Source organism: Vicugna pacos, chromosome 1 (genome assembly GCF_048564905.1).
Source record: "Vicugna pacos chromosome 1, VicPac4, whole genome shotgun sequence".
Classification (NCBI taxonomy): Eukaryota; Metazoa; Chordata; class Mammalia; order Artiodactyla; family Camelidae; genus Vicugna; species Vicugna pacos.
In genome coordinates this window covers 63,065,079-63,092,915 of record NC_132987.1, presented here as the reverse complement: position 1 = coordinate 63,092,915, position 27,837 = coordinate 63,065,079, and the positions used below count along the sequence as shown (strand labels likewise).

The 27,837-nt window shown below is 37.3% G+C and overlaps 1 protein-coding gene and 1 long non-coding RNA gene across 13 annotated transcripts in view; one reads left to right on the top strand and one right to left on the bottom strand.

Moving 5' to 3' along the window:
• The first annotated feature begins 3,690 nt into the window (after window positions 1-3,690).
• Window positions 3,691-27,837, top strand: part of RUBCN (rubicon autophagy regulator) — a 49,811-nt gene continuing 25,664 nt past the window's right edge. For 5 of the 10 annotated variants that reach the window (XM_072963711.1, XM_015236539.3, XM_015236535.3 and 2 more), the window contains exons 1-4: window positions 3,699-3,940; window positions 15,808-15,961; window positions 25,868-25,954; window positions 27,553-27,712. In XM_072963711.1, the coding sequence (XP_072819812.1) occupies window positions 3,876-3,940; window positions 15,808-15,961; window positions 25,868-25,954; window positions 27,553-27,712 (466 nt within the window). In that variant the 5' untranslated portion in view covers window positions 3,699-3,875. Of the gene's footprint in view, window positions 3,941-15,807; window positions 15,962-25,867; window positions 25,955-27,552; window positions 27,713-27,837 lie in introns of all 10 variants that reach the window. The other 5 variants (XM_015236541.3, XM_015236537.3, XM_015236533.3 and 2 more) reach the window with 3 other exon arrangements.
• LOC140697011 (uncharacterized) overlaps window positions 6,844-27,837 on the bottom strand; it is a 31,327-nt gene continuing 10,333 nt past the window's right edge. The window contains exons 2-6 of one of the 3 annotated variants that reach the window (XR_012073838.1): window positions 27,463-27,675; window positions 27,192-27,263; window positions 25,851-26,005; window positions 8,775-8,816; window positions 6,844-7,362 (exon numbers count right to left, since the gene is read on the bottom strand). This is a non-coding gene — a long non-coding RNA (uncharacterized lncRNA). Of the gene's footprint in view, window positions 7,363-8,774; window positions 8,822-25,850; window positions 26,006-27,191; window positions 27,264-27,462; window positions 27,676-27,837 lie in introns of those variants that run through there. The other 2 variants (XR_012073839.1, XR_012073833.1) reach the window with 2 other exon arrangements.

The window sequence follows — 27,837 nt, the reverse complement described above, 5'->3', positions numbered from 1 at the left end:
TATTCAAAATTTGCCAATTATTCTAATAAATAATTATACTTTATAATATTTTCTTTCAATCTGGGATCCAATCCAGCTTCACCTGTTGCATTTCTTTGTCCTGTGTCTTTTGTCTCCTTTCATCTGAAAAAGTTTGTCAGCCTTTCTTAGTCTTTTTTGATATTTACATTTTTGAAGATTGAAGGCAGTTGTTGTATAGATTGTCCTTCAATTTGGGTTTGTCTTATTCTCAGCCTATGATTAGATCAAGGTATTCACTTTTGTTGAGAATACTACATAAGTGATGTTGAGTTCTTCTCAATCCTTAACATCAGGAGGGACATGATGTCAAATTGTCTTATTGGTGATCTTAACTTTGATCACTTAGTTAAGGTGATGTCTGCCAGATTTCTTCATTGTAAAGATACCTTTCTCCCTATATAAAATGAATGAGTAATCTGAGAGGAAATGGTTTGAGTCTGTGTAAATATCCTGTTTCAGAACAAATTTCACTAATGGCTTTAGCATCCATTGATGATTCTTGCCTGAATCAATTATTATTATGATGGCTACATAGTGATTTTCTAACTCTATCATTACTCTACATTCATTAGTTGACATTCTACTATGAAAAGAGCTTTACTTCCCTGCCTCCTTTCTTCCTTCCTTCTTCTATTTATTTATTTGCAAACTTATTTATATACACGTATAAGTTTCCATAGAAATTCACAGACTCATTTTGTGTTCAGAAATTCCCTTCTGAAAAGCAAAGGGGTGCAGAGTGTAAGCGTTTGTTTACCTTTGAAAAGAATGTAGTTATGTATATATATATCATGAATTAACTCATTTTGATGCTCAAATTTCTTTTGACTTGGCTAGTGGGAAACATCTCTTAGCTTTTAAAGTGTATTTTTAAAAATGCTGCTGAGAATACTTTTAGTAAATATAATAAAGAGAAAATATTCATGACTATAATTGATATTGTTGAACGTATTCAAGAAGAGTATTCTTAAAACTAAATTTTTGGCAAGTAGGTAAGTATAATGAGCTTTAAAAATCTGTTACCTGAATAAGTGATTCTTAAGTGAAATTTGCTTACTGCCAGTGGTACTCTAGGACCAACTACCATTTGTATAAAAATTGCATCCTAGTGATCTTGAAAACAAATAGATTGATCAAAGATCAATAAAGTTCTTCAGGTTTTTTTGACTATTAAAAAATTAATTCAGCAAGTATTGCTAAGTAAGGTCATTACATTTATGTGACCATTACATTTATTGAACCCTGATGCTAGATATTTTTGCATATTTGATAATTTCTTGCATTTGGATCCCAGATGCACAAAACTGGGTTAATCATAGTCCTTGGTTCATGACATACTCTCATCATTTTCCATGCATGGCCCATTTTTGTTGATTAATTATTTTAAATAACAATAATTAGTTACAGCTTCATAACTAATTAGTTACTTTCAAAATTGCATTCCTACAGATCCATCACTCAAAACAAAAGCTAGAATGGACAATGAACCTATGACTTCCACTTCTAGACATGTACCCAAGAGAAACTATTGCTCATATACAAGAGGTGACACGTAAAAGAATATTCATAGAAGCACTGTTTACAATAGCAAAAACCTGGAAACAACCAAAATGCCTATCAATGGAAGACAGCATGAATAAACTGGTCCATTCACACAATGAACTACTATAAGCAATCAAAATCAATGAGCTATAGTGACACACAACAATATAAATAAATATTATCAATGTAATACTAAGTAAAAAAAAAAAGGGCCCCAAAGAATAAATACAGCTTAATATCCTTTTTATAAAAGTAAAACACAAAAACTTCTTAAATATAATTTTTAGGAATATGGATACATGCAAAGGAACTATATAAAAGGAAAAGCAGCGGAATTATAAACAAGGGATTCAGGGTAAGGGAAAGAAGAGGGATGGGATGGGATGGGGGCTGGGCACATAGTGTAAGTTATTGTCTTATTTATTAACTGACTGCTTTAAAGGAAATAAGTGTAAACCCAGTCTTGGATAGATGGAGAAATTCCTGTTTTCTAGAACTTTTACTACAATTTTAGTTCTAGAACTTCCTGATAAAGCTGATTGACTTTCATGTAAGTAAATGTAAAATCATGTGGCATTAATTTGGGATTATAATGTACATGCCAAAAAATGAAGTTCATACATTTGTAGAAACAGATGGTACTGAAATTGCAATGACTAATACTGCCCCTTTCTTAAAAAGTATAACCCTGTAGTTGGAAAATATGAAAAAGTTTGAATAAGGAGTATTTTTTATATAAATGGAAATTGGAACTCATAATTTACATTAAAATTCTCTTTCATTTCACTTTTAATTCACAAAACAGTTTTCTTAAGTTTGAAAATTCCTAGAAGTCGTATTATTTTTAATGGAGTACCTAGCTTTTATGGAGTTAGCCTATACCCCTCCCTCACAGAGTAGTTCTGAGTCTATAGCCTTCCTGTGGCTCTAAGCCCAGCCTCCTTGTTCCATACAGCCAATGCCCTAGTTTAGGCCTGAACTTGCAAACTAGTAACCCAAAGGCCACATTTAAGCCTACAGATTTGTGGGGTTTTTTTTTGGCGGGGGAGGGGGGCGTGTAATGTTTACATTAAAAAAAAATCTCTTGCCAATATTTAAAAATTTGGAAATTGTACTTAAAAATGCAGATTTCAGCTTCACTGAAAAATCAGGGTATTTGACAACTCTAGGCCCATATGCCCATTTAGTAACATTCAATTATAGCTAAGGTGAGACTTTTCCTTCTTGGTTGAGGCATGGGAGTTCCAGTTCAGAGAGTACCATTCTCCAACAACTTGCTCACTTCACTCATTGACATTACTTGCTTGGCTACTATAGGGACTTCCAACTTCCCATATCCATTCTTCTGCCCTTACCTCCAACATATCGCATTCCCTCTCTACGTTGTCAAAAGTAGCTTTCTAAGCAGGCTTGATCAAATCACTTCTTAATTTGCATTTCCATGATTTGCTCCTAATTGTTCTCAGAACAAAAATCCAAACTCCTTATAATGGCTTCATGATCTGGTTTGTCTGCTCACCCACACCATAGTGTTCCTCACCTCTTCCCAGCTCTGATGACTACTCAGAACCATCAGTTCCCAAACCAGCATACTTTCTCATGTCTGTGCGGCTCTCTCCACCTTCTCTTCCTTTCTTCTGGCTAAATCATACTCATCCTTAAAAACTCCGCTCTGACATCAGTCCTCCAGGAAACCTTCCCCCAAAGCCTTTTCCTCCTGCTCTTCCTTTGTGATCCCAAAGCAACCTGAACCCTTCTGACTGAGCGCTTCATTAAAATATTTGAGGTCCTCAAACACCACCATCAAGTGTTAAACCAGGGTAGGCCGAAGTGGAGTTAACCGAACTTGGATTAAGGCCAGCATTATTTTCTAGTCTAGCCCTCCGACCAAGTTGGGTCCCAAGGGTGAAGAGTTATAACAGTGCGTTAAGACTCCGGCCTCCGGCCTCCGGAGACTAGCGTTGGTTGGCGTTTCAGACCTGCTACCCAGCGGGGCGCACGACGGAAAGCTTGCAGACTGGGTCTGAAGTCCGCCGCGAGCGCAGCCTCTGATTGGATAGGGCGGTGCATGCCGGGCCTTCGAAGTGCTTGCTGGGAGTTGTAGTTCTTAGAGCCGGAAGTGTGGGTGGCAGGGATAGAAACCGCAGCTGAGGCAGCCGTCACTGCCGCTGCCATCACCCGGCTGTAGTGCATCACCCTGCACCCACCGGCGGTGGGTGCCTCCTCCGCTCCCAAGGGGCTCAAGGAGTCCTGAGGGGCGAAGCGGCAGGGACGCTTCTCTCTTCAGAGAAGAGGCGACGTCGCAGCCCCGGATGCGGCCAGAGGGCGCGAGAATGGAGCTTGGCGGCTGCGAGGAGGGCTTGCCGGAGGAGAGCAGGTGGGCTGGGAAAGGCCACGGGAGTCGCGGGCGGATGGATGCGCTGAAGCAAAGGGAGGCTTAGAAGGGCTCGGAGAGCACGGGGAGACGTGCTGGATGCGACAGACATGAGGGAGACTGTTGTGGGCGACTTGTTTGGGAAGAAATTCTGAAAGGAGTGACAGGCAGGGCGTGGATAGGGCGGACGAGGGAACAAGCTCAGTGAGGGTAGAGGAGGAGGGATAAGGATATGTTCAGGGCAGGGGAGCAGAAGTGGGTGAAGCTCAGACCCAGGGCTGCTGGAGAGGAGGTGGATATTGAGAGGTGCTGTAGTGAGATTTCATAGGCCAGAGTCTATAAAAGGGAGTAAGGGACAAGGTTGGTGCCCCGACTGAAACTTGCGATGATAGCAAGCCAGGCCATTATTAACAAGGTTGAAGTGACGATTTCTGGGAGCAAAGGTTAGGCATTACGAGTGGCCTAGAGAGAAACTTAGGCAAGATGAATGTGAGGAAGGAAGAAGGCTTGAAGGAGGGCCTCTGGATGAAAGTGGGCGATTGTAATGGTAGTAAATGGGGGTGGGGACTTGCTAATGAGACTGGAAATTGCATGCTTGCCCTTTGTCAATGCCGGATCCCGGTCAGAGAGTAGCAGGACCTCTGTCTTTTCTTTTTCACCTTCAAACGCTTCAGCTTTCCCCCACAATGCAGCTAAGGAATTTCTCGTTTATTTATATGGAACTGTTGTCTTCGAGTTCACATCTTCAAGAAATTAGAAAATTTAAGATTTTAAAAACTACTTTGGCCAAATGGTGGCTTGGACTCTGTAGAGTTGCTTTCCATATGTAGGGTTCGCTTCATAAATAACTCTGGTCTTAAATGCTTAAGAGTTTAGAATGGAAAGGGTAGAGCAGGAATGTGGCTTAAGAAAGCCTTTATTGACTTTTTAAAAATTCAGATATAGTTATAGTCTCAGGAGCAGAAAGATTCAAAGACTGGAGGTAGAATATTTATCTCTGAGAAAATATCAACAGGGGGAAATTAATGAGATGTTGTACCTGGGTAAAGACCTGGCTGTTTTAAAGAGTGACTCCTTTTTTATGTGCACAGTTAGTCTGTGGCTTACTTTTCAAATCCTGGGCTGACAGGACCTTGGGGTTCCTGCCGAGATCTGTGAGTGATGTGCTCAGTGAAACTGAACATCTTACTTCCCTTTTCCATATTTCAGTTTCTGCTTGTGTATATTTGGCCATTTATTCTTCCTCAAGATGTCTGTGAACTGTGTCATGTAAAAGGTCCCATATAAATTCTAAGCAAATTTTAGGATTATTTATTTTCTTCTACCAGTTTATGTGTGAGAGATTGGGTTGGAAATTGAAGTTCAAATTTCCTCCCCATCTACCTGGGTTAGTTATTTATTTAATGTATATAACAAACACTTATTTACTACATGCCAGGCATTACTTAGGAACCTTACAAGTATTATTTAATCTTTATAACAACTGCATGCAATAGGTAACTATATTATTATCATTTGACAGATGAGTAAGCTGAGGCATAGACAGAATAAATAACTTGCCAAGGTTGTATGGTAAGTCCTTGGTGAAACTGGGATTCAAACCCAGGCAGCCCGGTTCCACTTTTAATACCTATGCTATATTGCCTCTCACTATGCTAATATGCTTGGGACAAGAAATGTATAAGTTGTGAATGTCATAGCATTCTTTGCCTGTCATTAAGGACAGTAGGACAACTCCATTGCAGGTATCTTTTTCTGTCTATTATTCTTTCCATGCTTGCCACTTGACCAGGGAACTCTAGTCAAAACTTAATTTCAGCAGTGGGATTATCCTGCTATGTAATACAAGTGTGATATAGCCTACTCTCTGTTGTTGGCTGATTAACTTAGAAGGTGTTGTTTAATGAGGCTTTGTGGCACTGATGGTCTCCTTAGTTCCAGATAGTCAAATGGTAAAAAAATACATGCCTTGTGCCTGAGAATTGAGGCATTATGGTTGGGTCACTGCAAACCTAACTTTTCTATGGCCAATAAAACCCCCAAATCAGAAAACATTTTCTTGATAAGATGACATCATTTTTTTAATATATAAAGGGTAAAACGTTTCAATTATTTTCTGAAAGCAGTTGATGTAGTGAAATGTGCATAAGCTTTTAAATCAGGTAGATATGCATTTGAGTTCTAGCTCTGCTGCTTAACTTGGCTCATCCTGTTTGAGTAGGAAGAATAATACCTCCCTGAGTGATAAGTTGGAAGGATTCAATAAGAAAATGTGCATAAAGCCCCTCGCAGAATGCCTGGTATGTACTGAGTGCAAAAAATGTCTATTTCTATTCCCTCACCAGTTTTATTGAAATAAGGTGGGTGTGTGCTCTTCCAGTTGCCATTTGCACAGGTATCATCGCTTGCTCTTTCTTCTGCCATGGCTCCTCTAGCAGCATTGAGCACACTGGGGGCTGGGGTGTTGACCTAGCTTTTAACTGCATCCTTGGAGTGGAATGTCATAGATTTCCCTATTGTTTTCCATCTAATTAGTCATCACCCTAGCAAAATGCTGTAGTGCTTAGGGATGATACTTCAGTCTTTCTAGGGTTTCCTAAATGCCAGTTGTTTGGAAGTTGTCTGGTGAAATTACTAAACAATTAATGGAATGGTTCTTCTAGCATTGCTCTGTCACCCTCAACTGCCTTGGACTATGCAGTCTACTTCTGAGCTTGGACGCAGCTTCCTGCACAGTTTTCCTGGTGCAGTGGTCCAGATAGAGTCAGAATTCAAGTGTTAAGATACTCTTTAGTGTCTCCAAACAGAACTCATTATGTTGACCAAAACCTTTTCTTCCTCTTTTCTCTATCTCAGTTAATAATGTTTTCCATTCAGTCAATCAAGCCTGAAACCTCAGAGTGAAATCTGATACTTCCCTTTCCTTCATTTTACATATCTAAGCCATCACCAGGTCCAATGAATTCTGTTTCTGGTTTTTCTTCTGAAGCTTTTTTTCCTCTCCATTTCCAAATATATTGGCTTATATTACAAAAAAAATCCAGGGAGCGGTATTGCTTCAGGAATGGCCAAATGTAGGTGCTTAAACAAAAATTTGTCTCTATGTATGGGCTCTTTTTCTCCATGTGTTGTCTTCATTCTCAGGCAGATTTTTCTACAGGATAACCCTGAGCAACTTTAAGTTTAGCAATCCAACCAAAAAGAAAGAAAGAAAAAAAAGCAATGCCAATAGGTTCAGCAAAAGTGAAAATTCTGGGGCTGACTCTTTTTGGGCTGACTTCAGTTATGTTCCTGTTCTTGTAATCAGGGTATGGAATATGTTGCTCAGTCAGGTCCAAATTATATGTCCAATCCTGGATCCTGGGGTAGGGTAATACTTTCTTGGAACTTCATGGACCAGATTAAGTGACAGAGAGGTGATTCCCCTTTAAAAAAAAAATCAGTATTCTGTTACCAAAAGAAAGGGACATGAATTCTGGGCAGATATAAACAAAATATTCACTGAAGACCTTTATTATTTCTCATTGTGGATTCTCTCGGTCTCCTGACTAAGCTCCCAGCCTGAACCCAGTCCGTCAGTTCCAGACAGCCTCCACATTGCTACCAGATTAATTTTTCAGAAGCAAAGTTACTGTAATATTTTGCTCAGAAATGTTCAGTGATTTCTCATTGAAAATAGAAAGTCAAAACTTCGCTGGTAGTTAATCTGTACTTCAGTCCCTGTGAAGTTCACAGTTATAAAACCAAGGCATTCGCTTACTCTCACGTCTCCTTCCTCACCATTCTCATTCTTGCTCCTCTACCTTCCCTGCATTACCTCCTCATTTGCCTGGAGGGCTCTTAGTATTCCTTTAAATAATGCTCCTTCAGAAGGCATCCCAGACCTGTCCTTTTGCATCTCTCTTATTACAGCACTTCTCACTTCATAGCATTTTTAAAAAATGTAAGTGCCCATTTTCTCCATTGCATTCTGAATACCGTGAGAGCTGGGGACTTTCCCGCTTTAACCACCATAAGCCCAGTGCCTAGCACGGTGCCTGACATATAATTAGTATTCCATGGATATTTATTTAAGAAATGAAATGGCAAAAGTTTGGTCATGCTTTTTATGGTTAGGCAGGTGTCAGTGGTACTGCTGCCATTGAAAGGGCCTCTTTTTTTCCCTTTCTCTTTATTCATTTTCACATTTATCTTCATTTTCTATTCTCTTCCCTTTCTTTCCTTTTTTCCTTTGACCATGCTTTGACAGTTCATATAGCACTGGTAGCAGGGCAGGAGGATCACATGATTTTTGAGCAATCCATATTGCCAGTCCAGTTTAGTATCCAAAAAACCCCACAGAAACACACTTTTGAAGCTTTTAGGGAAAATGCTATTGTCAGAGCCCAGGAGCAGGAGGTGTTATCAGCTGACAGCAGGGACCATAAGCTGAAACTTTTCTCAGTATCTACTCTCCCCACAGCTGCCTCTGATTTTTATAGCTGCTTTATCACTTTTTCCATAAATGGAATTTTTTTTCTGTTTTTAGTTTTGTTTTGTAATCTCTCCTCAAGTTTCACCAACCTACCTGGGTGGTTATAGAACAGCTCTCTTCAACATGATAGCCACTAGCCACATGTGATAATTTTAGTCTGAATTAATTAGAAGTAAATAAAATTTAAAATTTCAGTTCTTTAGTCACTCTGCACAGACTTCAAGTGCTTAATGGCCAGAGTGCCTAGTGCTGCCATATTGGACAACATGGATATAGAACATTTCCAGCATCACAGGAAGTTCAGTTGAACAGTGTTATAGACTTAAATCTGAATATTTCAGGAAAGAACTTTAGCATACTTACATGTTTTTAGTTCCTCTGGATCAGGCTTACTTGAAGTGTAACCTGCACTTGTTTGGGAAGAGAGAAAATTATTAAAGGAAGACATAAATTGTAGTGACTAAATAAGGACGTGGCAAACTGTCTCTCAAAGTTTATAGGGCCATACTCTTTGCCAGTGAAACTCACAAGAACCCTGCTGGATTGTAGGACTGAGTAGATAATTGATTTTTGAATAGGAAATAGCAAAATTCCATAATTTATAAAGAATTCTGTCTGCCTATGAACTCTCTTGTTTTGATACTTTTGAGAAGAAAGTAAGAGTCATAATGCCATTCCTCTTCACCCCTCTTCAAAACCATGATTTTGTTTTTGCTTCCTTAGGAGTTCTTTTGAGAGTTTAAAAATTTCCAAGGGTTTTTTTGTTTTTTGTTTTTCTGTTTTATTGCTTTCTGGCCAGAGAATATGTCTGTACTACTCCTACTTTTAAGGATTTATCGACTTTTTGTATTTGTGTCCCTTAGTACAAGGCTAATTTTTGTGACTGTTCTACGAGTACTTAAAGTGTTCTTCAGGATGTAGTTTTCTGGATGAGCTAGAACAACCTTCTTAAGTAGATGTTATTCAGCTCTTCTAATCACACTTTTACTTTTGGTTTTCATGACCTTCCATTACCATTGTTTTTTCCTCTCCATTTGCATTTTTCTTCTTTTCTTTTTCTCTGCAGTTTTTGTTTCCTGTGTATGTTTTGTTTTAAATATTTAAGGCCATATTATTAGATATACAAACTAATGAGAGCTGCATTTTCATTATTCCCATCTTTGTCTTTTTAAATGATTCTTGCCTTGAATACAACCTGGATACTAGTATCATAGTTTCCTCCTACTTTTTTGTTCGATTGGCTGTTTTGTTTTAATAGTTGAAGTTATTCCATAGACATTTATTTTTATTTCATGTATGCTTGGTCTTAATTCTGTCATCTTTTAAAACTGAGTTTTATGTTCTTTTGCTGTTTCCTTTCCTCAACAGTTTTTAAGATAGTTCAGTTTTAGTTCTAACGATGGTTACTTTTACTTTAAAATAGGATCCCTAAAACTGAGGTGACTGAGGCAGGGTCTTTCCTTTTTCGTCTTTGCTACTGAAATGGTGTTTTATGCTTCTTTTACTTTGGTTGTAAAGCATTCTTTCTACCCACACTATGTAAGATGTGACTGTAAGGTAATGAGATTGGCTTTCTTATATGACTTACGAAATCAATCTTAATTGTTTTGCAGTAAGACCTTGTAAGTTTTTTTTATTCTGTCAAGTAAGCAGATTTGAGTCTCTGTTATATACAAGGTACATCCAATATTGAGGATGTCTTTCCAGCTGTCCTGCTTCAGTGAGAGCGCCATGAACCTAAAAAGAACCTTGAAATATGTGCTGAGAAGAGATTTGACCCTAGTTTAAATGCAGTTAAGATATTCTCTGAATGAGTAAGATGGCTTTATGGCTTTATGTTAGGTACCACTTCTGATTTAGTTGGATTTATTAGATTTATGCAATGTAAGTTCAAAGGAAAAGGACAGAGAAAGGGGAAGTAATACTACTATTACTGTAATACTGCTTGATGATGGTGCTTTCTATAGATTATCAGTTATACTCCTCTACCAAGCAGTTGTTGTTCTCTCCGTTTTACAGATGAGGGAACTGACGCTTAAAGAGTTTAATGGCTTGCCCAGGGATGCTCAGCTGGTTTGTGGAGAGCTAGTATTCAAATTCAGCTCTGTAGAAGGAGGGGACATCTCAGTGGTAGAGCATTACACTTAACATGCACACAGTCCTGAGTTCATCCCCAGTACGTCTGTTAAAAATAAATAAATAAATAAAAATATTAAACCTAATTACTTCCCCTCCCCCCAAAATAAAACAGATTCAGCTCTGTGAAGCTTGTTCTCTTTCCACTGAATGACATCTTCTCTCTGCTTATTAACATATAAAATACAAAAGAAATAGAAAAAACATGGTCCCTGTCCTTAAGGAAACCATATACTGTTAAATATAAATCTTTTTTAAAGGATTATTATTAGGAGGAATGGTATATTGACAGCATTTGTTGTGCGGTTTCTAACAAAGTAGTTGTAACAGGTCAGATTATTTAGAAGTTCTTGGGAGAAGACTGAGCTAAAGCTAAACCTTGATCCCTGAATAGAACAGGAAGAGAATCATTCCAGTGGAAAGGTCTGCATGAATGGTCATGGATGTAGGTGTTAGGTTAGCATGCTTTTAATAGAGTGTGATAGAGAGAGAGAGAGAGAGAGACTGTATTCAAATTGAGGAGTACTGAGCAGGATGGAGAATTTTTGAAGTTTGTACTAAGGAGTTTGCATATCATTGTTGGTTAGGTTTCTGACATAAGAGATTTTCCTTCCTCTTGTTAAATCTACTCATTGTTGAAATTCAGTCAATTTGACATCATTGACAATTTAGTATGATTGGTGAAGCATTTGTTGACTAGATGTGAAGTTACAAAGCATGCCTCCTAGACATGGAGATTCCCTCCTGCATGCTGAGATTCTGCTGTCAGCCACAAGAGGGATGGGTTTGCCAATGGTTAGGTTCTCCTAAGAGTCCCAGGGCTGAGAGTGTATAATACAGTATGTTTTTTTTACAAGTATATTATTTATTTAAAAAGCATGATAAATATTTAACTACACACAACAAGTTAAATACTATGTAATTAAAACAGAAAATATGGAACCAGATAAGAAAATTAAACACAAAGTCTAAAAATTAAACGTGGTAGTCTCTTGCTACTTCAGTGTTAACAGTAATTATTTCACTTAATTATGTTTTTCTGTACTGTAAGAATGAACCCATTACTTCTTTCCAGGAAGTGAATTCTGGTATTAAAAGTCCTAGGTGCTTGCCTAACCACAGTCTTTCAGCATAAGATGCCCTTGATACTTGAGTATTTTTTTAAAAAATCCTTTATGGTACTTTCCAGCTTGTTTGCTAACTTTGTTCATATTATTGACCTTTTGTTAATTGCTGGACTCAAAGAAGGCCTAAACAGCTTCTCTCGTCTCTTTATTCCCCTTATAGAACCAAAGGTAACCACTATTAACGTACCACTATTTCTCAGTATTTTTATGTTGCGATCATAAATAAAATTTTACATTTTGCTTTTTATACTTTAACATACTTTCATTAGCTTTGGAAACTTCCTAATTAAAAGTTTTAATGGTTTCACGATATTCCATCATCTGGATATCACACACTCTCCTCACATTTCAGGGATCAAGTTATTACCTGACTTGCGACAACCTGACCTTCAACTCTGATCTCAGGTAGATACCACATTCCGGTCCAGATACCTGGCATACCGTAGCGGGGATATGCTAGTAAATTGAAGCTGTTTCTTTTTATCACTAAGAAGAGCCTTGGGGTTGGAAGATACACCAGTATATATTTCTTGCATTGAATTTCATTTTACAATTGCATGGTACTTATTATTACTTACTATTTATTTCACTAAATTTTGGTGATTAGTTATATGTTAATTATATGGTATAACATTTTAAAAAATAACATTTGCTTACTCTTTTAACCTGAGTGTCACTTCTAATTATAATTTGGCAAGCTTAAGACTGGGTTGGCATTTAGGAAAACTGTTTTTACTTGGGTATCCTTATTTGAGTTGCTTAAGCAATTCCTGTTCCTCTTCAAAGGAGGAAGGTAGTCAAAATCCTCCCAAAAGAAAATAGGTAGGACTTTATTCTGAGATTGACTTTGCTGTTTGTTGAGAAAAATAATTCGAGTAGAGATGGATTATGCTACCTCTTGCCACTCAGGCTTATCTTCCGTGACATAGGGTGAGATGCTTAGAAAGACTTGCTTTTAATTTATGGTGGTTAAAGAAGAGCACTCTGTGTACTCACAGAAGTGGCTCTACAAAGGGCTGCTTTGAGCCTAATACACTTCAAAGTCCTTGCCTGTGCCCGGATGAAGGTTACATGTGAATGCAGGATGATACCATCCAAATAATTATTTCCCAACAGGTTTAGCCTAGGAAAGACTGATCTTACGTACTAAAAATCTGCTTAAAGAGGGAGGGCTATTTTATTTCTCATGGTGATCTGTTTATTTCCATTTACAATTCAAGTATGAATGAATTAATCCAACCACTGTGTGGGCTTCTGTTGAACTTAGTATTTCAACTCTCTGAAAATGGTAACAATACCATTAGGATAAAGGATCCTAGAAAGGTAGACACTAAACAGACTAGCTATGTAAATCAAAATTTTTAAAAAATTTACATTTCTTCTACATGAACATACACCAAATATAGATGATTTGGCACATCTTAGAGTAAGAGCCACATTCTTTTGTAGCTTTAGTATCTCAGAGACACTTTATTTGGGGGAAGGAAAGTTCTTTAGTTTTATCTAGAAGTTAATAGCAGATCTGAATGCTCACGGTTTCTAGGATTTCAGTGTTCTTTGTAAAGTTTTGGAAACAAAGCCTTAGGATGATAGGGTACTTGGTGTCTACTTTCAGGATTTATCATGACAGTTACACTTGTAAGATCAATACAGAATGAATCAGAACACAGATATGCAGAGTCACTTGAGGAACCAGTCTGGCTCTCAGGCCTGCAAGAGTTGATTGAAACCTGTTGGAATATAAAACTGTGTCAGTCAGGCCAGATTAGCCCTGAGGAAGCGTAGGAGATGGAGAATCCACTGAAGCAAAAGTTGGCAGTCAGTTGGCCTCTATGATGACAATCTCTCACAGTACAACAATAAATGGCACACCTCAGTGCTGTGTGCATCTTAGTTATCTTGAAATGTCTCTCAGGACTGGTTTAGAAATAGAACAGGTGAATGGCCAACAGATAAAGGAAAAGGTCATCCACATGATCGGTCATCAGGGAAATGCAAATCAGAATCACAATGAGATGTCACACAATTGGAGATGAGTTTGACATCTATCAGAAGGGCTGGCATCAAAAAAGCAAGAGATAACAAGTGTTGGCAAGGATATAGAGAGAAAGGGACCCTTGTGCACTGTTGCTGGGATTGTAAATTGTGGCAGCCACTGTGGAAAACAGTATGGAGATTCCTCAAGATATTAAAAATAGAATTATCATATGGTCCAGCAATTCTCCTTTTGGGTATATATCCAAAGGAAACAAAATCATTATCTCAGAAAGATATCTGCACCCCCATGTTTACTGCAGTATTATTTAAAATAGCCAAGACATGGAAACAACCTAAGTGTTCACTGACAGCTGAATGGTTAAAGAAAATGTCACACCACACATATATACACACAGGAATATTATTCATCCATAAAGAAGGAAATCTTGCTATTTGCAACATGGATAGACCTTGAGGGCATTATGCTAAATGAAATAAATCAGAGAAAGACAAATACTGTATTATCTTATTTACATGTGGAATCCAAAAAACCTAAACTCATAGAAACAGAGAACAGATTGGGGTTTCCCAGAGGGAGGGGTTGGGAGGTGGGCGAAATGGTGAAAGGGGTGCAAAGGTATAGACTTCCAGTTATAAGATAAATAAGTTTTGGGGATGCAGTGTACAGCATGGTGACTATAGTTAACTGTGCTGTATTCTATATTTGAAAGTTGCTAAGAGAGTAGATCTTAAAAGTTCTCATCACTGTATGAGGTGACAGATATGAATTAAACTTACTGTGGTAATCATTTCACAATATATACATAGATCATTATGTTGTATACCTTAAACTAATATAGTGTTATGTGTCAATTATATCTCAATAAAACTAGGGGGATAAAAGAAAGAACAGGGAGTCTGGTGACTCAAATGTTTAATGACATAAGGTTAAAAAAGCCTAGTGTCTCCCAGTTTGAATAATTTCCTGGTCTCAAGGCCTTCAGAGAAGAAGACCAGAGTGAGATACATCTGGCTTTCCCTTTTTAGATGATTCTCCTGTACCAGACCTAGCTTCATTTGTTTTATTTTATTTGTCTGCCTTTCTTTACTCTACTCATCCACTTTTTCAGAATGGCTCAGAAAGTGCACAAAATGTGCAAGAGGTTCGTTTTGAGTGCTGATAGAATTAGAAAGATTTCCAATTCAAGACCCTCCTACCTATATATGCATTTAAATGATATTAAAATAATTATGGGGAAAGTTCCTCGAAGAAACTATAACCATTCTATGACTGTCCTTGAAGAGGAAAAGAGTAGTATGCTAATGAGAAATGAAAGGGCTAGGTCAAGTGTGCAACAAAACAATTGGAGATGAGTTTGACACCTCATCTCCTCATGTTTTCCTTCCCCAGGTTGAGTCGGTGCATTCAATTCTTTTCACTTATTTGCAGCTGGTTTTTATTGGGTCAGAAGCTGTGTTGAGAAAATGCTGAGATTTAAGAAGAATCTTAAAGATCATCTAGGGCAGCCATTTTCAAACTTTTCCACTAAAGTGTTTCAGATAGTCCAGGAGAAAAAATCAATATTTGATTGATTTGGGGACATGTCCCAAGTGACTCAGTGCAAACTTAAGACATTTTGGTCTCAATTTTAATTTAAAAAATCGTGGGGGAAAATCATGGGCAATAGTAAAATATTTATGTACAGATATATGTACTTAATACTGGAAATATAGTTAATAAAAAGTTGTTTTTTGGCTTTTTTGTTTGGCAAAAGATTTCTGCTTTTGAGCACATGCCCTCATTCCCTTTATGTATTGCCCATGTAATGTCATTGTCCAGAAGTGGATCTTAATGGGTCACACTCCTAGAAACACAGGGTTATAGGCTACTTATGTGAGGGTGGAGTGGTAGTAGATGAAGATCACCTTACAAAACACAATATGCCATGTAAATATGAGGATTTAAAAAAAAATCTTAGTGTTCTTTACAACTTCAGTCCTCTCAGAATTGGGTCTTAACACCCAAGTAAAAAATTAATGGAGGAGAGAATGTTAGGATGTAGGGCAGGAGGTTTCTTGTTTTAGACTTTCCTTGACATGGTCAGGATCAGGTACAACAAATTAACTAACCATTGGTATAACTGATGTCTTTGCAGGAGGGAGCACTGGCAGTTGCTGGGTAATTTGAAGACTACTGTGGAGGGTTTAGTATCAGCCAACAGTCCCAATGTCTGGTCCAAGTATGGTGGCCTGGAGCGGCTTTGCAGGGACATGCAGAGCATCCTCTATCATGGGCTTATCCATGACCAGGTATGTGGACACTTTCTTTTCTTCTTTCTTGCCAGGTTGGCTGAATCACTTACTAGAAAGAAACAGTTGCATTAAGTTGTTGGCAGGGGGAAGATGAAGGCAACTAGTCTGTGAGCCCTTGAAAGCAGGACTGTGATACGATGGTGATGAGGAGGAGAAGGAGGATGATGAATCGAGATATTCCTCTTAAGAGTGACCTAGGATGTATCTGAGAAATATTTACAGGTATTATCATTTTTAGGATATCCTATGAGCATCATTTTACAGATAACTGGTTGATGCTTATGAATGGTAGTTTTAGTTATAGCTTACATTATTTTCTGTATAAACTTTATTGATGTTGAGTTTCTTTTCCTTAACATCCTCAAACACTCTAATAAGCTTTGAGTATTAAAAATGAGGGGAATCTAATAATACTCAATGGTTTCTGCTTTACCTTTGGCAATTACTCTATTTGTAGTTTTAAATAAGGTTTGGTTCTGGATAAAATTGTCAAGTGGGTCATTGGGTCTGATCCTCCTAGTTAAAAAAAACCAAACCTCACAAATACATGCATAATTTGTATTCCGAATACTCATGCTCTTCCCATGTCAGGGCCTAGTATTCTTCTCTGAAACTCTTTCTTCTGAGCCAGGCTTGTCTTTGTTTTTTTATCAGAATTTATTTTTAATTAGCGCCACACTGGAAAATATCTAATCAAATGATTGATATTAAGATATTCATAGTTGATAGAATTTAATATGCTATCCTCCCTTCTAAAAATAAGTGTATATTACCTCTGAACAAACTCTTTAAACCAGGTTTCTTGTTGGTATTTTCAGCATTCAGTGGAAAAGTTGGCTTAGGTTAGATTTTCTTTTTTTTGTGTGTGTGTGTGTGTGTGTACCACTTCTTTATCCAGTCATCTGTTGATGGACATTTAGGTTGCTTCCATGTCTTGATTATTGTAAACAGTGTTGTTGTGAACATTGGGGTGCAGGTATCTTTTCCCATTAGAGTTTCCTGCAGATATATACCCAGGAGGGGGCTGCCGGATCATATGGTTAGTCTATTTTTAGTTTTTTTAAGGAATCTCCATATTATTTTCCATAATGTACTTATCCTTTTAGTTTGCTTTTATTTTCACAATTTTTAATTCTATCATTGAAGGTCTACATGATTTTTTCCATTTATCTTGATGGAGGTGGATCTTGGTGTTAGGTGTTTCCAAATAAAGCCTGATCGGCTTTGCCAGTTTTCCCAGTTGCTACTTCATTTTTTTTTTAAAGGTTTTAGATTTTCTTTATTCAGAGTAAGTTCTGAAAATGAGAGACCCTCTTTCTTAAAGAGTTTTGAAGATATGGGGAAAATTTCTAGCCTTTAAAAAGCTGACTTCTCAATGGCCATCATAATTAAAACATCATTCCAGGAAGTTGGAGGCAACATTGTGGGGGTAACAGAAGTGTTTGGAATCAGACAGAATGCAGATTGAAATTGCTCAGGTCTTTGGTGGGGGGAAATGACATAGTAGTTATAAGTATAGAGTTTTGAGTCCGACTGCTCTTGTTTTAATCCCAGCTTTACCACTATATGGTATTAGGTGAGTTACATAACTCTATGCTTCTGTTTCCTCATTTGTAAAATGAAGAGATGACTCTACCTCATAGGGTTGTTGTGAAAATTCAATGAGGCAATACCTGAAGACGTCTTAGAAAACATAAAAAGTTGTCTTTTGGTCTTAATTATTAGGTGATATTAACTTTTTTGAGCCTTTTCTTATCCGTAAAAATGATGATAATATTATTTATATCATAATGTTTGATAGATTAAATGAAACAGCATAAAAATTTGCCTAGCACAGTTCATGGTACATAAGAAGTAATTAATAATAAATGTTCCTTTCATTTTTTTAAGTTCAAGTTACATGTAGTCCTATGAAAAAAATTACGGCCATTGAAATTTACAAAATAAATAAGTTATCCCATTGAAACCTGATTCCTGCCCTAACCACTGATTTTCTTGCTACTGAAGTCTAAGTAAGTCCATGTTACCAAATCCAGTGAACTTTACTCCTTTGCACACTGTCTTATGTTCTCCACTGTTGACTATCATCAGACTTTGACTTGTGTGGCATTATTATCTTCCGATGTCATAGAGATCTTCTTCCACCTCTGTGACCACCTTCTTAGTTTCTTCCCTGGAATCTCTTCCTCTTAGATTTTAGTTCTTAATGGAGTTCAGTCCTGTGTCCTTATCTCTTTGTACATTTTCCTGAAACAATCTCATTCATTTGCATTGTTTTAACTGTCACTTGTAGACTAACAACCCCCAGCTCAGACATCTCTGCTGATCCACACGACAAGCTCTCCACTATACATTATTATCTGGGTGTCTGTCCTACAGGCCAAGCACAACATGACCCAAAACAAACTTACTTTCTCTCAAGGTTGCCCTTCCTCCTGATGTTTTTAATACTAATCTGTGGCATTGCTAGCTACTCAGTCTCCCAAGCCAGAAATGGGAGTCACATCAACATGTTTTACCAAAAACCCTTACAGGTTTCCCAGACTGGTGACCTAGATAGCTGCCAGATTAGAGGCACTGACATTTAGTGGTTAAAGTGCTTGCATCTTGATAACAAAAAAGTTCTTTTCTTGGTTCTGTTACTAATTGCACATTGTCATCTGGAGTAATCACTTCACTATGTTACAAGGCAGTTCTACCATCTGTGCCAAAAAGAGAAAATGTGTCATGATGAAATAGTGAAGTCAGTGAAATTCCCAAATGAGAGATGCTTGGTAAATGCAAAACAGTCTTACTGTTATTAGTAATAATATCTTTGAAAGCTCCTAGTCATTAGAATGAAAATATTAAAGTGTATGGTCACCTGCAAAACAGCAATACTGTTAATAAGTGAAAGCAGAGCAAACCAGGCAAATCTGTCACACACACACACACATTTAGCAACAAGAGGCTCCAGTGGGAAGAATCAAAAACGAAAGTTGCATACCAGTTTCACACTGCTGCTGTGTTCTGCCTTGTATAGACCTAAAAATTAAAGTCTATGTTAGGGATTGTTTTTCCCTTTCATTTCCTCCCTAAAGATTAAGGCTTTCAAAGGCTTCTGGCTGCTGTGTCATCAGGAAGCTATTCTGGGTGTTGTGCCCTTGGAGGGGGAAGGGATACAATGATTCATGCTGGTCGTATCTCTTCTGTGATTTCATTAGGGATGTGTCATGGAATGTGCAGTGTATTTTTGTAAATCACTCAGGGCCTTAGGAAAGCTATAGCATCATGGTCATATTCTTAGAGAGACCTCATTTTCCTTGGCAGTCTGGCTTTAGTCGGGGCTACCTTTTAGTCTCTCTATAAGGCAGGGCATATTTGATAACCCCTTTTCTGTTGCTTAGAAATGTGGAGACATTCAATCCCTGAGATTTCTCAGCTGAATAGGAGAAGTGCAAAGATCCTCTCCTTCCTTCACCACTTAGACGACACCTATACGTGGCAGTACAGATGGCCCAGTTTAAAAAGTAACAATAAAAGCAAAAAAGACTATTTTTCTTTTCTGAATATATGAGTAATATACGTATTTTTATTTGCTGAAAATTTAGAAAATACCAAAAAGGATTTAGAAGAAAGTAAGTTATTACCCATAGTCTCAACATCAAGTAATAATAATCACTAACATTTTGGTAGATTTTCTTAATTTTTTACACATTTACACTTTTTTTTTTAAGATTAAGATTGTTGTAACTGACTATACTTCAATTAAAAAAATAAATTTAAAAAATATTATGATTGTACTGTATATTATCACTCTGTAACTTGCTTTAAAATATTTAATTTTTGAAATAGAGATTTACATGTTTAAAAAAACGAAAAGTATAAAACCATATATATGCAGTGAACCATCTTGTTTCCTTCCAGTTCCATAGGTAAACACTGTTTTCCAGTTGCCTTCCAGAGAATTTTTATGCAGTTATAAAAGCAAGTATTAATAATTTTTGCTATGCCTTTTGATTTGTCATATAAATAAAAGCAGACTATAATCACTATTCTACACCTGGCCTTTTTTCACTTGATTTATCTTGTAATTTATTCCAACTCATTACATAAAGAGCTTCTTCATTTTTCTTACAGCTGTCATTTTGATAATATTCCATTCTCTGTACTTACCATAATTTACTTAGTCAGTCCCCTGGTAATGAACATTTATATTGCTTCCAATCATTTGCTATTAGTAACAATGCTACAGTGAATAACCTTGCGTGTAGGTCATTTTGCCCTTTACCATAGAAGTAGAATTCTTAGGCTAAAGGGCATATATATTTCAGTTTTGATAGCTATGACTAAATTGCCCTCCACCAAGTTATGTCGGTTTACACCCTCACCAGCATTGTATAAGAATATCTGATTCTCCATACCGTTGACAATATAGTGTGCAATTAAACTTTAAACCATCGCCAATACGATAGGTGATAAGTTACATTTCTCTTCTCTGGAAGATTGTTTATAAGAGCCATTAAATTTTTTTTATGAACTTTTCCCTATATTTCCCCCATTTTCCTTAGATTATTAGTCTTTTCCTACAGATTTTTTGTATCTCTTTATTTTTTAAGGAAATTAGTTATTTGTCTCTAATGTGTATTGCAAATATTTTTTCCTGTTTGTCTTTTGACATTTCTTATGATGGCTTTTACTATGCAGAAATACCTGTTTTTAGTAAGTCAAATCAATCAGTTCTCCTAGGGCTTCTGGGTTCTGTATAATGTTCTGAAGGGGCATCCTAACTCTACAATTATTAAAAATGTTTCTCCATGGTTTCTTCTATTACTTTGGTAGCTTAATTTTTACATTTAAACCATGCTATCTGTGATTTTTTTTGAATATACTTAATTCCCTTGGCACATGGATCTATTTCTGGATTTCTCTTATGGTCTGTTCTCTCTTTGTGTGCCATCACCACCCAATTTTAATTATGGTAGCTTTTCATTATGGTAGAAGTAGTCCCTCACTCACAGAGCATCATTTGTTGTTGATTTTTTCCCCCAATATTCACACATTTGTCTTATATTTATTTGTTAACTACCACATCATGTTTTGATGAGAATAGGAAAAGTGTTCTTATACATCATGACCTGCATCATTAGCTGATTGATTAAGTGAGGGGAATTAAACATTTGTAAGATACATCACTCAAACATTTTATTTTAATTTAAAACATCTAAATGTACACTTAATCAACAGTCTTTGGGTATGGAGCCAAACCTTTTCTGTGAGTATAGATCCACTGATGGAATTCCACATCATCTTTCTTGTATATATTGCACCAATAATTTATCATATAGAACTTCCAGTTTTAGTTTCTTTATGATGGACTAGGAACTTAAAGATCCTGTAATGTGAATATAAAATCTATATTTTTAGAGGTTTTTTTTCACTAACTTTGAAAGTTGTCTTGCCCTTACATAATTTGACATCAAGTTTTTGTTGAGATTATTGGTGGACGTAAGTTTTCAGCTTCTTGGGAGGAAGGTATAGCTCAAGTGGTAGAGTACATGCTTAGCATGCACAAGGTCCTGGGTTCAATCCCCAGTACCTCCTCCAAAAAATAAATAACTAAACCTAATTACCTTCCCTCCAAAAAAAAAATTTTTTTTCAACTTCTTTGGGTAAGTATGAAGGAGTGAGTTTGCTGGATTATATGGTAAGAGTGTGTTTAGTTTGAAAGAAGCTGCCAAACTGTCTTCCACAGTGGCCATACCATTTAACACTGCTACCAGCAATGAGTGAGAATTCCTTTTGCTACACATTCTTACCAGCATTTGATATAGGCAGTGTTCTAGATTTGGGTCATTTGTTTTTTTTTCTTTTCCCTTTGGGCTATTCTAAGAGGTATGTTTGTGTGTGTGTGTGTGTGTCTGTGTGTGTGTCTGTGTGTGTGTTTAAGTGAAAGCAAGTTTATTTAGAGAGATACACACTCCATAGGCAGAGTGGGGTCTGTCTCACTCAGAAGGGAGAGTGGCTTAGGAGATACACATTCCATGGGCAGAATGCGGGCCATCTCAGAAGGCAAGAGAGAGTGACACCTATTGTGTTGTTTTAATTTACATTTACCTGATGACATGATGTGGTGCATCTTTTCACATGCTTATTTGTCATCTGTATATCTTCTTTGGTGAGGTATCTGGTAAGGTCTTTGGCCTGTTTTTTAAATCAAATTGTTTTCTTAATTGCCGAGTTTTAAGACTCCTTTGTATACTTTGGATAACAATTCTTTACCGGTTTCGTCTTATGCAGCTATTTTCTTCCAGTCTGGAGCTTGTCTTCTCATTCTCTTGACATTGTCTGTCACAGAACAGTTTTAAATTTTAATGAAGTCCAGCTTATCAGTTCTTTCTTTCATGGATCATGCCTTTGGTCTTGTATCTAAAAATTCACCGTCATACCCAATATAGATTTTCTCTTACATTATTTTCTAGGAGATTTAATAGTTTTCCATTTTCCATTTAGATCTGTGATTCATTTTGAGTTACTTTTTGTGAAGGGTTCCAGGTCTGTGTCTAGATTCATGTTTTTACATGTAGTTGTCCAATATTTCAGCACCATTTGTTGAAAAGACCGTCTTTGTTCCATTGTATTGCTTTTGCTCCCTTGTCACAGATTAGTTGGCTGTATTTATGATGGCCTTTTTGGGGGCTCTCTATTCTGTTTCACTGATCTGTTTGTTCTTTTGCCAGTACCACACTGTCTTGATTATTGTAGCTTTATAGTAAGTCTTGAAGTCAGATAGTGTCAGTCCTTCTTGAAGAAAAACATTGTTCTCCTTCAACACTGATTGGCTATTCTGAGCCTTTTCCTTGTCTATATAAACTTCAGAATCAGTTTGTCAGTATCTACAAAATAACTTGCTGGGATTTTTAATCAGATTGCATTGAATCTATAGATAAACTGGGAAAGAACTGACATTCTTGATAATACTGAGTCTTCATATCCGTGAACATGGATTATCTCAGCAATTTAGTTCTTTGATAGTTCATCGAGTTTTATAGTTTTCCTCATGAGATCTTATATATGTTAGATTTATAACTAAGTATTTAATTTTGGGGGTGCTAATGTGTATGATATTATTGTGTTTTTAATTTCAAATTCTACTTGTTCATAGCTGGTATATAGGAAAGCAGTTGACTTTTATATATTAAACATATATCCTATGACTTCACTGTAAAAACACTTACTAGTCCCGGGAATTTTTTTGTTGATTCTTTGAATTTTCTACATAGACAGTCATGTCATCTGTGAACAAAGACAGTTTTACTTCTTCCTTCCCAATCTGTATGTCTTTTATTTCCTTTTTTTGTCTTACTGCATTACTGACAAGGTACTTCCTACTTCAGGGACAAAGCCTCAACAGAACTGATCCAGAAAAAGTGTTCTTGTTGTGCAGGACTTCTTGTTGTACAGCCCAAAGACTGGCAGCTGGTGTTTATCCTTTCCCTTCAAGGCTCAGAGGTTAGCAGCTTTATAGATAAGGGCAATCCTGATCATAAACCCAATTTTAGAGTTAGCCTGTCCCTTTCTGCCTTGTATCCTGGTGCTCGTTTCTCTTCCTTACTAGTAAGTGTCCTTTGTGATTTTTTTTTTTTCAGAATAGGATACTTTCATCTGCATTAAAAACCTGTTCAGGCAGATATCCTTTCTCAGTTATTTTCTTAATGGCATCTGGGAACTCGTCAGCTGCCTCTTAGTTGGCAGAAGCTGCTTCTCCAAACCTCTTTCTAAGATTATCTAACCTTCCTTTGCTGGTATTAAACTCTACAGCTTTAGCTCCTCCACCTTCTTTTAGCATTAAGTTGTCATATAATAACTTTGCTTTTTCTCAAGTCATATTAGAGTCTATAGGTATGCGTTTCCTATAGCAATCCTGTACCCACATAAAAGCTGCATTTTCAATATGAGATAAAAAGGCATTTCTCAAAAAGGACAAAGTTTTTGTGCCTGCTGGCATAGCTGCAGTCACAACTTCATGAATTTCCTCTCTTTTTTAAACAATGAATGGCCCTTATTCTGGATTCATGTATCTTGAAATGACAGCAACTAAGCTGCAGGCCTCAATCTATGGTGCATATCAAGCAGTTCAACTTTTTTTTGTAATGTCATGACTTTGCTTCTTGGGAGCACACCCAGCATCACTAGTGGCACTTTGTATGGGTCCCCTGGTGTTATTCAAGGGTTTTGGTATTGCACTAAACACAAAAAATACACGAGAATTGAGACATCACTTTTTAAAAAATAACTGAATTATAGTCAATTACAATGTGTCAATTTCTGGTGTGCGGCATAATGTCCCAGTCATATATATATATACACACACACACATACACACACACATGTATTCGTTTTCATATTTTTCCTTAAAGGTTATTACAAGATATTGAATATAGTTCCTTGTGCTATACAGAAAAATTTTGTTTTTTATCTACTTTTATATATAGTAATTAACTTTTGCAAATCTCAAACTCCTGAATTTATCCCTTCCCACCTCCTTTCCCCTGGTAACCATAATATTGTTTACTATGTGAGTCTTTTTCTGTTTTGTAGATAAGTACAATAGTGTCCTCTTTTTTCTTTCCTTTTTTTTTTTTTTTTGGTTCCACATATGAGTGATATATAATATTTTTCTTTCTCTTTCTGGCTTACTTCACTTAGAATGACAGTCTCCAGGTACATCCATGTTGCTGCAAATGGCATTATTTTATTCTTTTTTTATCACTGAGTAGTATTCTATTGTATAAATATACCACAACTTCTTTATCTAGTCATCTGTCAGTGGCCATTTAGGTTGCTTCCATGTCTTGGCTATTGTATATAGTGCTGCTATGAACATTGGGGTGCATGTAGAGACAGATAATTTTTTACTGCAATATGCAATTTACTGGAGAGAAACTGCTCACATGGAGATGATTAGTGTCACATGGCATTTTAAGTGGACACTTGCAACGCTTGAGCTCAATAACAACAGGAGGTGACTATGAAATTATTACAGTGGTACAATGTGTACTACAGTTAATTTTATGCAGTTATGATTTATTACTGCATCTTTATACTTGTTTACATTACTCTTGACTGAAAATGGCACCATTTATAGTTTATAAGTGTTTGTGTGTGTAAGTTTTGATAAACTAACTTTTAAAAATGGGTTTGTACATATTTTATGGCAGTAAATGATAAACTAGGCAAATATAAACATATATTTTATGCACTCATGACGTACTTAACTTTTCCTAATTTTTTCAATATTTCTAGGCTGTGCAGTTCATCTATGAGTTATTTTCAAACTGTTGCAAATCTCCAAAATAGTTTCCAATGTATTTATTGAAAAAATCCACGTATAAAAGTTCAAACCTACCGGGGGGGGGGGGGGCGGGGTAGAGGGTGGGAAGGGATAGACTGGGATTTCAAAATTGTAGAACAGATAAACAAGATTACACTGTATAGCACAGGGAAATATACACAAAATGTTATGATAAATCACAGAGGAAAAAATGTGACAATGAGTGTGTATATGTCCATGTATGACTGAAAAATTGTACTGAACACTGGAATTTGACACAACACTGTAAAATGATTATGAATCAATAAAAATGTAAAAAAAAAAAGTTCAAACCTGTGTTGTTCAGGAATCAACTATGTAACCTTCTGTATCATATGCATGTAGTATCTGCTCAAAAGAATGATCAAAATAACTTTTAACAGTTATCCATTAAGAGTGAACATTTGTATGTATTCCTGTGATTGCTGCTAAGAACCTTTGTTGAGGCATGGGGAGGCTATGCTTTTCTTTTTCCTCACTTTGAAAGTCAGCAGTAGAACTAGATGTGGTCCAAAATGGTAATGATTTATTTACCTTATGTGTTCCCAAAGCAGATGTGTTGTCGCCAGACTGATTACTGGCAATTTGTGAAGGACATCCGTTGGCTCAGTCCCCACTCAGCCCTTCATGTGGAGAAGGTAAATGACGGTGGCCATAAGGCTTCGTTTTTTGATGAAGAGTCTCCTAGGCTAGAAAGATGGTGTATGTCAAGTTTCCTATTAACTGGATAATAGACAGATAGGACTTATTTGGAGGGGAGTATGATTTGCTTTAAAAAAATAAACCTTACGGGGGTAGGGTATAGCTCAAGTGGCAGAGCGCATGCTTAGCATGCACAAGGTCCTGGGCTCAATCCCCAGTACCTCCTCTAAAAAATACTAATAAGTAAACCTAATTACCCCCCTGCCCCCAAAATAAACCTTTCAAACCCATTGCTCTAAGCCACTTTCCATCCTCTGGGGAAGGCATGAAAAAGTTTTGTTCTTTTCGAAAGATTTGCAAATATGGGACCAGAGTGAAGTTTTTCAAAATCCAGGGCAAATGGCAAGAAGTTTCCTGAATGATTGGGGGAAGTAGGACTGATAGGCTGACAACTATTTAAGAAGAAGAGGATGCACCAAATAGAAAGAAAAGTGAGGCTTCCGGAGGCCAGTGTGAAATGGAGCCAAACATGTTCCTTACAACTTTAGATACTGTTATAGCACTCTCCTCTCCTGTCCTCTCAGCTCAGCGTATCACCCCCGATTTCCAACCAGGAAAACAGAGCTCAAGGAGGTTAGGAGACTTGGCTGGAGTTATACAGCTAGTTCCAGATCAATCACCACCAAATTATCTGCTTATTTAATTCTTTATTTGCTAATATATTCAAAATTAGAATAATGTAATAAACCCTCAAATATCCATAACCCATCTTCTATAGTTATTGATTCATGGCCAGTCTTATTTCATGTAAACTCTACCCACTGCCAGATTCATTACTGAGATGATATCAGGAAAAATACTGTTTTTAAATGATCCGGGAACCAAATCACAAGGTGTCACTCTGGCCTTGTGGTTTTTCTTACGTAGATTTTTTTTGTCCTTATCACTTTATTTTTCCCACCAACCCCCTCCTCTTTCTTTTCTAGAATATTTTGCTCTAGTCATTTCCTCTTAGAAACTGCCTGAAATTGCCATCCACACATTTTGCACTGATCCTGGGCTATGAGACTTGGCTTTTAGAAATAGCCAATAGAAGGAAGTGCCAAAAAGAGAATGTTGTGACTAGAGGCAACAAGAGGCTCTCAGATGGTTTCTCTTTGGTGAAGAATCTTTAGTGGCATTTTTCGTAGATTTTTTTCCCCCATATTTTTCTTGCAATCTTTTCTGGGGTACCTGCTATAGAAGACTCTGCGGGAAGCCAAGAGGTCAAGTTCATTCTTCCTCTAAATACCCCAGAATAGATGCCTGTTTGGAGTTAGAACATGAAGAGATGGTTGTAGCAGCTTTGCCCTTGGCAGGAGCTGCGTATCAGGTCGTAACTGCTCAGCCCCTTTCCAGTGGCCCAGTCCAGCAGTGGAGCCATCAATCCCTTCATTCCCTCTCCTCCCTCTATAACCTCCAGATGCTACCTGGAGGGAAAATACCTCTGAGTGCCTCCTCTTACCTGTCTCAGTTTAATTCTCAGGTCCTTAGGCCCCGATCTTGCTGGATTTACCAGGTTGTGTGTTTTAACTCATGCCTCTTTGCCCCTCAGTTCATCAACTTGCATGAGAACGGCCAGAGCAGCACTGATGGCGTGAGTGAGCGAGCCGTGGCAGAGCTGTGGCTGCAGCATAGCTTGCAGTGCCACTGCCTCTCAGCCCAGCTCCGACCTCTGCTGGGGGACAGACAGTATATCAGAAAATTCTACACAGGTAGGTGGAGGTCGCTTAGCCAGTCTTGTTGCATGTACTTTCTCATTCTCTCCCACTTTATTTACTCTTGCTTTACAGACACACTCTTACCCCAGGGTCTCATACTTTCACTTGATGCCTTAGAG